This window comes from Ambystoma mexicanum, chromosome 9, assembly GCF_040938575.1.
Source record: "Ambystoma mexicanum isolate Mex_15411 chromosome 9, UKY_AmexF1_1, whole genome shotgun sequence".
NCBI lineage: Eukaryota > Metazoa > Chordata > Amphibia > Caudata > Ambystomatidae > Ambystoma > Ambystoma mexicanum.
In genome coordinates, this window is record NC_090931.1 from 436,368,835 (window position 1) to 436,382,988 (window position 14,154).

At 44.2% G+C, this 14,154-nt stretch overlaps 1 protein-coding gene across 1 annotated transcript in view; it reads right to left on the bottom strand.

Annotated features, from left to right (window-relative positions):
• Positions 1-12,823, bottom strand: part of MMP28 (matrix metallopeptidase 28) — a 417,865-nt gene extending 405,042 nt beyond the window's left edge. Inside the window, exon 1 of the mRNA XM_069614923.1 lies at positions 11,912-12,823. Within this exon, the coding sequence (XP_069471024.1) occupies positions 11,912-12,013 (102 nt within the window). The 5' untranslated portion in view covers positions 12,014-12,823. The remainder of the gene's footprint in view (positions 1-11,911) is intronic.
• Positions 12,824-14,154: the final 1,331 nt, after the last annotated feature.

Sequence of the window (14,154 nt, forward strand, 5' to 3'; positions counted from 1 at the left end):
TGTAATGCAAATTAGAGTCTTTAGAAGGTAGAGTGTGATATTAAAAATATTAACCTGATAACTCCAGTGTCAAGTGCATAATTCAGAGTAATGCGTCATAATGGTATCTCTTTGAGTGTAAGAACTTCACAAATTCCTGGCTGTATTTCTTTAATCGTGGTGGTAAGCACACACACTTAGGCAGGTTGTCTTCTAGCGCTACGACACAGCCTGGGGTAAATATCGGCATGAAAAAGACTGATGACCTCGTGTACAGTTTCACAGCCTCAACTGGGGTCGAGATAAGGGGCGCAAGGTCAAGCCTAACTATAGGTAATCTCGTCAAGGAGCTAGAAATCCCAGCAGACTGGTTTGGTATTCTTTACTGGGCATACCCAGTAAAAAATGCCATACTTGCCCACTGGGCCCCAGTGCTTCACACGCACACAATTAATGTGATTGGGTGTATGCAAGGCGCTCTGGGGCAGAGGGTTAGGCATTGTATTTTTTACTGGACATCTATCATAGATGCCCGGTAAAGAAAATGGCATGCCTGTCCCCTGGGACCCATTGTGCCAAACACATGCACACAATCAAAGTGACTATATGTGCGTATGAAAGTTGCTGGTGTACCTAGGGGCTAGGCATGGTATTTTTGACTAGACATCTATGATGAATGTCTAGTTAAAAAATGCCATCCCTATCCTCTGGACCACACAGCGCCTAACACATGCACACAATCAACGTGATTATGTGCGTGTATGCAAGGGTCAGGGGGCTGGTATGGTATTTTTTACTAGACATCTTTCAAAGATTTCCATAAAAAAATGCCAACCCCGTCTCCTGGTGCCCACAGTGCCAAACAACGCACACAATCAAAGTGCTACAGCGCCTCAGAAGGAGAGCTTATTTTGGCCGGTGGGGAGTGCGATTGTGCAACAAAGGAATTTTTCAAAGTCTTTGTTGCACAAACCTCCTCCCCCCATTCGCCAAAATCAGCCCAACGTCTGGTACACACACAAACAAACACACAATTAACATAACAATCACACAAGCACCCATCATCATGCACTCACTCATAACACAAAAATACACACATCAGACACATATTTAAATAATAAATAAATGCACATACATACAAACAAACACATTTACACAACATACACACGAGCACTCTCATTCACACCAGCATCGAACATCATACATTCACCTAACAACACAAGAATGCTTGCATCCATACACATTAAATTTAAATACATAAACATAAACAAACGTACCTTCTGCAGTAGGTCCTGAATTTTCCTCTCCAGTACTCCAGCCCCTGCTAGCATGAACAGAAATCAGGAAGCTTCCTGGTTCCTGCACATGCGTGGGTGAGCAGACGCCCCACTTCAGCCTGACCCGTCTATGTGCGAGGAGGGGCAGGAGCACCCCTTTTGCACATACAGACATGCAGTTCCTCAGCCAGCATTTCCAGTGAGCCATGCAAGGCTGTGGAAGTAAAACTCCCTCCGCCTTGCATGGCTCATTGAGCTTGCGTGGTTGGGGAACTGTAACTGTGAAAGGGAAGCATTGTTTCCCTTTGACAGTTCAGAGCGCTCCCTCTGCTGAAAAAAACAGCCGAGGGAGCGCTCTTTATTTCACTGGGCTGGCTCCTCCATAATGGACGAGCCGCCCTTGGCTCCTTCCACCCTTGCACTGTCACTCCTTCCCCCTTGCACTGTCCCTCCTTCCCACTTGCTCTGTTGGTCCTTCCCCCTTGCTCTGTTGCTCCCTCCCCCTTGCTCTACAACTGCTTCACTGTTGCTTCTTCCCTCTTGCGCTGTCACTCCTTCCCCCTTGTGCTGTTGCTCCCTCCCCCATGCGTTGTCACTCCTTCCTCCCTTGCGCTTTCGCACCTCCCCTTGTGCCATCTCTTCTTTCCTCTTTCATTGTAGCTCCTTCCCCTTGTGCTGTTGCTCCTTCCCTCTTGTGCTGTCGCTCCTTCCCACCAATGCGCGGTTGCTCGTTCCGCCTTCCGTTGTTGCACATTCCCTTTGTGCGGTCGCACTTCCCCCTTGCGCTGTCTCTCCTTATGCCTGTGTACTGTCACTCCTTTCCCTTGTGCTGTGGCTCCTTCTCCCCTTGCTCTGTCACTCCCTTCCCCTTAGCTCTGTCAATCCTTCCCCACCTTGCACTGTCGCTCCTTCCTCCCTTGCGCTGTCCCTCCCTCGCCCTACCCCCTTACTGTGTCGCTCTTTCTCCCTTGTGCCATTGCTCCTTCTCCATTGCGCAGGCGCTCCTTCCCCCCTTTGCGCTATGACTCTTCCCCCCCCCCATTTGCACTGTCACTTTTCCCCCTATTTGCACTGTCACTCTTTCCTTCAAATGTTGTACAATGCTCCAAATAAATAGAGGAAAAAAAGATGCATGCGCATTTACTGCGCATTCGGCATTGACCAAAAAACAAATGCCATAATGCTGAACAGGGAGAATGGGCTTCGGTGAGTCCCGGCAACCATGACATTCGAAGCGGGGGACAACAAAGTAGAAAAAAAAAGTAAATAATGGATAAAAGCACCCTGCGGCACCAGCTCGACCCACGTGCTCGACCCACGTTAGAGTGAGGGAACTGGCGCCGCAGGGGTACAGGAGAGTCGGCGGGACACTTCTGTGGGTCCCACCGAAAAAGGTAAGTGGGGAAGGGGTAGAGGAATGCAGGATGGCGGAAAGTGATCAATGTGATCATTGCACAACAGGATATTACGATTCGATATTTTAGGATTCTCAATTTCCCAATGTGCTTTAATCACGTATATCCTTCCTGGCCTAGCTTTCATAGATTCGATATTTTATTCTCCCTCGTGTTGCCATTTATATATCACCCCCACAGTGCTTCCCTATCCTCCTGGCACTGCCCTTCATTCCCTCCCACGATGTAATTTCTTGCTCCCTGTGCTCAAATTCCTTCCCTCCATGTTAAATGTAAAATGAAATAAACAAATACGAACACCAAAACTATTGGTATTGCCAATGCTAGTTTCCTGCACGCCCCAAACCACAAACAGACCATGAACAGTGCAGGCTTGTGCTTTATAAAACCCAAAAACGAACATCTAGATAGGACCTACCCATTTACAGTACCGGCTGTAAACCAACTTTCTGTGCAAAGAGGGAACGGCTCAGGAGACCATGGGAAGAAAAACGACGATAAGAGAGCCTAAGGGGGTCAAAACAAATCAGCAGCAAATCAAGGCAGACTTAATTAATAAGGGATTACGCACTGCCCACAGCTCTGGCATGCAGACTTCAGGGGCTGTTCTTTCTAGTAGGCAATTACTGTTCTGTGTGAACCGGCTGAAGAGAGACCTCAAGGCCCCAACAAAAATGACAAGTATGATATCTCTGACTCATGGTTTTGGCTGCTGCAATTACTCATTTACAAATACGTGTTGACATCCGCAGGACGGGCGAGGGACCGCGTCAGTGGGGTGGGGCGAGGGATATACGTCCCGGAGTCACAGGGGTGCAGTGAGTCAGTGTGATTGGGAACACTGACTAATGGGCTGGCTCTGTTTGAACTGTTTTCCCAGTGGGAGAATTAATAGCGTGCCACGCCTGAGAATCTGGAATATTAAAAAAAGAAAACCTAAAACATAACTCTTTTTTTGCGATTTCACTCTATAGGAGGATTGTGCACATTTTGTGTTTGGTGGCAGCAGACTGTCTGCTAGTGCTGGAGATACATTTGCATATTTAGCTTTTCATTGAAAAATTGTTTTGAAAAGAGCGCAAACCCGTTTTTTTCTCTCATTCCATGTAGCGTAACTAAGAGAAAACAAAATAAACCGCTGCATGCTGATACCAGTCTTTTGTTTGGTTTAGCTTCGAAGTGCCGTCTAATCGGGTGCAGGGTTCTCGGGAAGGCAAAATTGGTGCAAACAGTCCGGATTTTACCAACGCAGACACTTCTAAGAGGTGATTGCAATTTTGGCAGCAGCAGGTACTGACAGATTTTTCCTTCCTACTCTTTACATACAATTGAGTTGCTGCCCCCATTTAATTCCATGTTGACAGCTTAAATGAATGCCACTTTGCCACTGAGTGCCGTGTCGATCTAGGGTCACCTCACACCATGGCCCTTATGAGCAGTGCCCACCCCATTTCACTGTCAATGCACAAGAAACAGATCTAGTCGGAGCAAACCGGTGATGACCCACCACAGGCTGGTAATTGGTACGGATGTTTCAGACTGGCCTGGGTCACTCATCCCAAACATACCTGGGTCCTATGTTCTGTAGGTAGGCAAGTGCTTGAGAAAAGAGCCCTATGTCTCTAGGCACCATCGTATTTTAAAATGTTGCCCTTCTCTGCTATCCAGTGCTGTTATTCTTTTGGGGAAGGAACTGCCTGTTAGAGGACTTAACTATAGACCTGGGCAATCTTCTCGTCGAAAAGGAAACTTCAGTTCTTGTATGGTCTTGTTCACGGGTCTGCAACCTTTGGTAAAGCAGATGAGTTGGACTACAACTTCCACCTGTCGCAGCTAGCATATTCACTCCGGAGTGCACATGGAAGTTGTAGTCTAAAACATCTGGAAAGCAAAAGGTTGCAGACTCCTGCTCGAGTGGGAGCTCAAGTGGCTCTAGGGCCATAATTAGAGACTCAATATTAAGTTTGCGATATAAAGTTAAACAAAAAAAAGAGGTTTATGGACTACAGCAATTTAAAATAAATTGAGGTGACTGAATGTCTATTTTTTTCCACATTCAGCAAATCTCATAATTATTAATTGGGGTTACATATAGTGCCAAACCTAGTTCAGAAGCAGAATCAGGGACTAAAGCCCACGGGCCTGATTCACAGAGCAGTTTGCAATGGGATTGCACCGTTATAAAACGCTTCTGTGAATCATGCCCTTCGTTTTCAAACACCTCTGTTAAAATGATCAGATTATTTCATGTCACTGGGACACCACTCTCACAGTCATGGCCACTGCTTTAGCATGCTAGTGAACTGTGGCAATTGTATTCTTGCTAAGCAATTGAGCAAAGTGACCCTAATCCCTGACGTCAATGGTTTGTTCAAAGACCAGGTGCTGAAGCATGTTATTCGAGTAACGTGGAGTCATCATCTGGTCACCATGCTCTAAGCACAGGCTCGGATTGGCCTACAGAGCAATAGACCCATGGCTGAACCAAAAACGCAAAATGCTGGTGTGGGCCAGTTTTTGGTCAAAGTGGGGCACATTTTTGGCCAATGTGGGCCAGTTTGATGAGTTACTTAACTATGCAGTTAGTAGTTTAGACCAGTGTTGCTGATGAAATATTCTTTAAAATGAACAATTTGTCTCACATTGTATCAAAAAACTCCCCGGTGGGTACTACTCAAACAGTGTCACAAAAGGAATGAATAGCCATTTGCAACTCTGGGACACTTTTTCATTGGTGCCGAGACAATTTTATGGCCCAGTCCGACCTTGCTTAAGTATCCACTTTCCACAATCCACCACTTAGGCAGATACCACTTGCATCTCCCACTTCTCCTGTCTAGTAGTATACTACAGCTTGCCCTCTTTTTCGAAGAATGTATGCGCACCACACAACCTACTCAGGGGCAGAACTAGCTACAGGCTTGGTGGGCTAAAGACACCCAAATATATATCAGACTTGTCTCTCGCACAGTCAGCAGAAGAAGTCCACAGCATCAAAAAAAATCACTGTGTCACACACACTCGTTTACTTTAAGCAATGCTTTTGTTACACATAGCTGCAGCAGTTGCCTCCATCAGTGTTCAACCATGCGTGGGATAGATCCTGTTTTCTGATCCGTTGCAGCGTCTATTGGCAATTATCACTAGAATGGATTCTTATGCATTTTAAAGCCAAAAAGGTACGTTTTTACTCGGTTTCCTACAAAGTAAAATCGAATCACAAAAAAGGCACTTTTTAAAAACTTTACAATACTGACTATACCATATTCGTTTATAAAATGCAGAAAAAATGTGTTCACCTTTTATACGACACAGTATGCTTTTTTTCCCATCGTGCATAGCAACAAGCTGAATGCCTGTGTCTAACACTGCACACAGGGGCTCTTCTGGGCTGTGTCTAGATCTTAAAAGCAGAATAAGTCGTAGGGCAGTTTACAGATTGTCCCATATCAGGTGTGAAATAATCTGCCATTGCTCACTTTTGAGCTCACTTTATATTGCATTCTGGTAGTTGTAGCCCCTGTGAAAAAACACAAGCGCTGGAATAAAAGGTAAAGATATGTATTATAAGAAGCTAGGGCCACAAAACACATGTGAAAGCTGTTGTGTGTAAATTGGCATTACTTGATGATATATACAGAACGTTATGTACTCAGAGAACTCTATTGGAGATCATTTTAGAAGTTCCCACAGTGTAAATGGAGGAGCTAAAGACAGGCGTAACACAGTTACACCCATCTTAACGCCTCCACTCACGCTCTGGGAGATTTTCATTGTTTTTGAGTTTGAAGCGTAACGAAGTTTCTGCCTCCCGTTTGCCCTCCACCTTCAAAAACAACTTGGTTTCACACCAGCATGAGATTTTTATCCTAGCGTGAAAATAATAATTTCCAATGGGAACCACCTGCTTTTTGCACTAGCGAAAAGCAAGCGGTTTCCAAAGGAATTTATTGTAAATGCTGCCTGCCATGCGTACATGGCAGGCTGCATTTACTATCTTTGCACTGCAGAGTACAAAGAAAGACGCGTAAAGAAGCTTACACCATCTCTTAACACTTCTCATTTGCGCTGCACAGTGAAAATGACTAAAGAATTGCCAGGAGAGGACCTGTTTAATGCAAATGTAACCGGTCCCCTTGGGCAATTTGCGTTATAAACAAAATGTGCTCCATGTTTAAAAGCTTGATGTCCTGATTCATAATTTTATTAAGGTTGAGATAGAGGCTAGTATACTAGAAAAAACAGATTCTCTTAAAAGGCAGTATTCCGAAATTGTAAAGACCAGCTAACAACCAAAAAAAAAAAAATCGGACCATCAACTAATTTCTTCTACATAGTAGGATAATGGGATGTTTGAAAAGAAAACAATAACTGCGTAAAATGTTTAGAGCGGCATTCAATGACACTATTACTCGCAGTAGGAAAAAGTTATTAAGGAAAATTAAAAAAGATGGCAATCAAGAAAAAAGGTTGAATTTACAAATAAACGTTTTCTTAGGTTATTTCACTCCATAACAGAAGAATAGTTCATCCTTTTGAAAATGTAAAGCAGGAACTAAAGGGGTGTCAAAGGGGTCGAAGGGTAATTGTGTCCCAGAGAAAATGTTGCATAACTGTATATCACATCCATACAACAGAGTTTAAAAAGATGAACACTGAGGACAAATTGGATACATTGAATTGCAGGATCATGCTTTTCTGCAATGAACCTCTAGGAAGGAATTAGGCCGCCTGATAAAGTTGATGAACCTGTCTCAGGCCCAGGGTCCGGACAGGATATTGACATATCAAATACAAATGCATTTTGAGGTATGGCCTATGGTTTTAGCAGTAATGTTTAATTTGTGTATTTTAGGAAATAATATCCCTATATCCTGGAACTGTAGTCTTATTTTCCCAGTTTTCAAAAAGGGTATTTGTCATATATCATCTACTTTCGGATGTTTATCTCATTCAAGCCTCAAAGACAAATACTAAATAAATTACAGGATTGGTGTGACCAAACCAATTGTCAATTGCACAAACTGTTTTCCGTAAGGGACAATCCACAATTGAAAGCAGTCCAGTCTTATATTTGCTAGACAAAAGATAATTAAAGATAAAACATCAACCATTATCGTGTGCATTTATACATTTTTCAATTGTATTTGACTTAGTAGAGCGGAATAGTAGAACTGCATTAAGATATGTGGGCGTGTGTTCAGATGAGAGTAGAGGGACATGAAATACAGCAGATTTAACACTATGGGCCTCATTATGAGTTTATTTGGTGGTATCTGGCCGATAAATCCACCCAGATACCACCAAACTGTATTACCGTTGTCGACACTTGGTCCGACGGTATTACCGGTGGAATACAAGTGGTGGTCTAAATCCCCCCTTTTTTTTTAGTCCATAGGACTCACTGGGGCATTTCTGGCGGAAAACGGGCCGATTTACCTCCAGCTAATGGCTAGCGGTGAATCTTCCAACTTTCCACCAAACGTATAGTTGGCCGGTACGGTAATGCACGGGAATACAGTTATAACGCTACATTTAACCCACACCGCCCAACTTGTAATGAGACCCTATGAACGGACTACAGCAGGGAGTTATTTGTACCCCTTTTATTGTTCTCTCTATGTATATGTGAATTACCCACGTATTTACAATGAATAAGAGCAGTCCAACAGAAGTGATCAGATGAGCGATAAAAGCTACTATCCATATGCAGACAATACTGTACTTATGGATATGATAAGTTATTTATAATGCACTTAATACCCAGATGTTTCTAAGAGCAGACCCGAGGATCGAACTTGTGTTGCTCCGTGTCGTCTTACTTCCAAGGCGAGCACGCTGCCGCTGAGCTATCTTCCCGAGACCCATCAAATACCTATTGAGCTACTCTTTCAATTGAGGCATTAGGAATACATTGTATGGTACACATTCTAAAGCCAAAGTAATGATTTTTACCCCTACAAAAAAGTAGCATTTCAGTGGGTTATGAACAAAGGCAAATTAGAAATACTTGGTTTAATGTACCAATGCAAAAGATAGAGTATTATCTTTACTGAAGAACCCCAACACTCCAAGATGGGATATGAGGAAGGCAGGAGCTCAATATAGGAAAACCTTAAACACTAGGAAACTTGAGTTAGACAGAACATACTGGGAGGAACCTTTAGACGTAGCTGGAAAAAAACACAAAAAACTTTTGGGAGTTGTTTAATGGAGACCCAAGAGACACTCGGGCTGGAACTGGTCCCGTGACCAATGTCCCTGGTCATCTCTGGGTCGACCAATTTTCATTACTTTATCTCACCATTACATTACCCAATGACCCCGTCATTAGTACTAGGGTTGCACAGGCAGGGCTCCCAATTGAGTCGGAAATAAGTGACCAACCCTGCCTAGAATTTACCATTAAGGAAATTGGTAAAGCAATTGGTAAACAAAAAACAAATCATTGTCCCGGCCGAGATGGAATAAGGGCTGATTCATTTTATGATCAGATAGATTGCTGGGCTGCATGCCCAACATTTTTGGGGGGTTTTAATGCTATTATAAGAAGGGCAAGATCCTGCAGTGTTGCCCTGGGCCATACCATATACAAAAAAGGCAATACAGATAACCCAGCCGCATATAGACCAATTTTACTGCACAATTCTGCTTTTCAAATATTTGGGCGTTATTAACGAGATTGGAGCAATGGATTGATGCTAATTCCATCCTATCTAACATCCAATTAAGGTTTCGCCTGGATTTGGGTACATCTGAGCTGTATTTAATAGGGGCTTACTCACTCTTTATTAAAGGGGAGCCAGTTTACCTGAATTTCATGGACCTGAACACTGCCTTCAACAAAGTAAATAACTAAGTTGTGGGATATGCCCAGGTCACTAAACTGCCCCCCAGACCTATTAAAGATACTTACCACCTTTAACCAAGAAACTAAAACTTGTGTAAATAGTGGAAACAGGGGCCACAGTACCCAGGCTTTTCCTGTGAGCTGTGGCGTACGCAAGGAGTGCGTTTTGGCTCCTTTGCTGTTCTCCCTATACATTAATGGGCTCCATGAAGCTTTACTCCAAACCCGTGTAGACATCCCTAAAATAGGAAACACTTATTTTCCAGTTCTGGCATATGCCGATGATAACGTCTTAATTGCCTGAAGACCATGAGCTTTGCAAGAGTTGATCTCGGTTTATAGAGCTTTCATGAGTAACCTTGATCTGAAAGTTAATGCCAGGAAGTCTGCAGTCAAGTTCTGCCATTTAGGCAATAGGCGCATTCCTTTCCAACCAATGAAAAGTGATGGAAACGTCATTCCACAGGTTTGGGAGTTTGATTATCTTGGTATATGTTTTACTCCTAAACTATCTGGGGAGGCCATATTGCTAAACAAACTGTTAGGATGAAGCAGGCACTTGGGGGTTGGGTGCTATGCTTCATGAAGAGCTGCAGATCTCAACCACCATCTATGGTTCTGAAGGTCTATGATTGCAGAGTTAGCTCAATTGTTAAATATGGAGCTTTATTATGGGGCTTTAACTAGCCTTCAATGCACTATGACTAAAACTCTTAGAGAGCAGCTATTTTCTATGGTTAGTCTATTGCACGAATCTGAAGAAATGAGAAAGCCGTTTAATCGTAAGTATGTTATTTTATCCTCTGACACCATTCAAAATTATCTGATATGGTCAAATTATACTCATGAGAGAAGTCTTGTGACTAGGGCCAGATTTAATTGTTTACACCTGAGAGCCATCACAGCGGAATGGACCGGGTTACTCAGATCTGAAATTGTGTCCATTATGCCAAGCATATGAGGAGGATGTATTACAAGGTATGATTTTTGTCCAGTTTTCAATGGAACGTTATAGCCAATTCTAAGAGAAGCTGCTCTTGTTTATTGACGCCCTGCACCAATATACTTACTTCAGGTTGAAACTCCATGAATTAGCTGGGCATTACTTCTGTACCTCAGACAGCTATGAAAAGGAGGAAGTGGATACTTGATCATGATCATAATACTAACTGAGGGCAACTACGACACTATGGAATTTTAATGCCACTGCATTTTAATGCTATTGTTAAAGGTTTGAAGTATTTTCTATTTTAGAAATTATGTTTTGTTGTACTTCTGAATGTGTATTGTATCATATGAATTGTTTTATTGGATGTTTTTATTCCTTAATACACCTACACTTGACTTGAAATATTTAGAAGTTATAGGTACCCTGATATGAGCTTTGATCCGACTTTGACTTGAAAAACCATTGTCAAACATTAATTTGAACGCAGAGGTCAATACCTCAGTTTTAATAAGCACCAAACGTAACTGCCACTCACTTAAAATGTTAAAACAAGCGTTTTAAAAAGACGGTGGTTCTCTATGGCGTGTCATCTTCAGTAACATCTGTAATTAAAAATCTCGAACTTATTGAAGGTAAAGATTTCTTCATTTTAGAATACTGATTGTAATTCAAGCAATAAGGCTGCAGTTATGGATGACTCGTGCAGTGAATAAAAGTCTTGGAGAAGGTAAGAAACTGGCATTCACTGAAATTGGCAAAATTGGAACCCCTGTGTCATTTACTAAAGGAAAAACGTTTGGTTATGCAAGCGTGCATTCCTCTTAAATAAGAACTAAGAACACAGCATTAAGGAGTTTGGATAGCTCAGAGGAGGATCCTGACAGTTTATAGAAGAATAAGTTGACATTTTAATACAAAATGAGCCGTTTAGTATAGATCATTGAGGGTGATTATCTAAATTGTGGTTTATAACATAATTTACAAGCACTTTTAAAATCAGTAAACTGGTAAGAGATACAAATGTATGATCAAGATGAAAGTAGTCAGCTAAAGTCTGTTGAAGGGGCGTACAAAAAGAAACAGTTGTTTGTGTGATAGTGCAATTCAAGTCGTTATTCATGGTATTTGTATTAAACTTGCTATATATTTGGGAAGAAATCGTTTACTACCAAAAAATGTGGCATATAATATACATACTGTAAAAGATGTTCTGTTATTCCTACTGCACATGGCCCCAGTTAATATAAGCAATTACTTTATATAATGCTTATAATTATTAGATGCACACATTATGAAAATAAGTGATGTTTAATATTTGTATATCATTGTATATTTGTCTAGTCTGTAATCAGATTTTTCAATAAAGCAAACCGTTGCTACTAAAGCGATGCGTTAAGCACCTTTACTAATTACTACTAAAACACAGCCTACCCGTACTCACCGCTGCTCTACGCAACCTATCGCCTTCTGCTGCCACGCGCAGGCCCAGCACTGGCGGCACCTGGAAGAAGAGAAGGATGGTCAGGTTCCAGATACCTCCCATCTCGATAATTTCCACTCCGTCTGAGCTCAGCAAGGACGCGGAGCTCTTGGCGTGCCTAGCTGCAAGAGGCCCTGCGCCCTAGCTGTCCAATCACAGCAAAGCAGCGTAAGGTCAGCCGCACGCCTCGCGCGCCCCTGGCCAGCTGGTAGATTGATCACAGCGCCTCGCGGTTGGCCAGTCAGAGCCTCCCTTCACCGATTGACGCTCTTCGTGGACTGATCCTACCATAGAGGTTGAGTTTTGGCGGTTCCTAGTTCACGCGCAGCCATTGCGGGTTCACCAGAGACGGCTCCGTTAGTTCAGTCAGTTGGCCACGGCAGGTCGGCTCCGGTGAGTATTTCGTTGTCCCTTCGAAGCTGATGTTACCTCCGAGGGTGACCAACTTTTTACTTCCGGACCCTGAGTCTGGTTAATGTTTGTGGTAGTAACGTGTGCGTCGGTTAGGTTGTCCGCAGTAGTCCTAATAAGTCCCCTGATTTTCACGCAGTGATTGTGTCCGACGGTCCGCTCCCGCAGCGGTTGTTCTAGTTCATCACGGAGACCCAGTCAGGATCCGATGTTATGCCAAACACCTGTACTTAATTTGGCAGAGCTGCTTCATTTAGTGCGTGTCAGTTTATGCCGTGGCCTCTTCCCCCCACCCCGGGGTTACGTTGTTCGGTGACTGGAAAGGCTCTGCCGTGCCCCTTTCCTCGCACGGTGCTTGCCTGCTACGAGCGCCGCCTCCCTCCTTGGCTGCCCGTGGGAGGGGAGCCCGCGGGGGAGACATACCATTCCGACACACAGTGCCTTCCTGTACTACACTCCCACAGCTGCTATGCTTGAAGCCGTCCACTGCAGAGCACTCCCACAGCTGCTGCCTCTGGACCAGTGCTGAACGGCACACCTGCAGTGCAACGCTCCACTACACGGATAAGAACCTCGCCAGTTAACTTCCTAAACATGGGGTGTGTAAATAAATGGAAAGGCTGCATCTGCGCGTTCGGACCCTGCTACCCCTATTGCTGGCTAGGCAACCGCCATTGCCTCTTCGACCTATCTTGAACTGCTGCCCAATTGTCCTCGGAGGCCATCGCTGAGGCCCCGTTTTTTTAATTTAAAAAAATGTGCCTTCTGTGCAGAACCGTTTCCAGGATGTGCGAGGCCATGGGCATAAAAGACTTGTAGTGTCCATATTGTTCATATATGTATGGACATTACTGTAAGTGACATCATAGAAAATGTCACTCCTAGTGAACCACAGAGTTGCTTTGCACGCGTGGGTTTGAATCCCGTCCTCGTCGCCATTATTGTGGGGCTGGCGGCGTTCACATGGCCGGCCTCACTGGTGCTGGGAGGCCCAGCACCATGCTGGTGTGCTGGGGTCAACCGGACTTATAGGTAGTTGCAGGGCAGAGCCCTATGGGGCACACCTGGGTGCCGGAGCACTGTGGATGCCGTTAACATCCTGGATGGTGGGTGCCTGAGCTGGACCCAGGGCACTAGGCTGGTCTGGGGGGCCCTGACTAGCAGAGACCTGCAGGGCCGTGGTCACACAGCATGGGGCCTGCAGACCAGGGCAGCAGGACTGTGATCACATAGTGTAGGCTTGCATGCCCACAATGAGAGATGGAGACAAAATGAGTTCCATAGTTGGGAGTCCACTGCTGTTCTGCTGAACGCTGAACGTGCCTGCAGGGGCTCCTTTGATTAGCTTGGGCCATGATACAGTCATGGCCCATCTTACAAGGGCAATACATGTGGGAGGGGACACATCCCCTTAAAAGGGTAATACGCATGGGAGGGTCACGCATCACACAGGTATCATGGGAGGTTGCCTTACAAAAGTCTACCACGCAGGATCTGACTAGAGGTGGGGGAGCCAGGGATTTAATGTGTAGGACCGAGGGGTCAGGCCTGGCTCTAGGAGCCCACCACAGGCTGAGCCCAGGAAATGGCTGCACAAAACACTTTCTCCAAAGCGTATGTACATACAGCATATTTGCATGTCGATAAATGTGTACCAAAGTTGGTACCTCAGAAGGATGAAAAGCTGAGTTGGTCTTGCCGGGATGGGAACCAGCAACCTGCATTTCACACACAGATCGCAGCAGCGAGCGCTCAACCCACTGAGTTATCTTACCAGCTATGGTATAGAATTA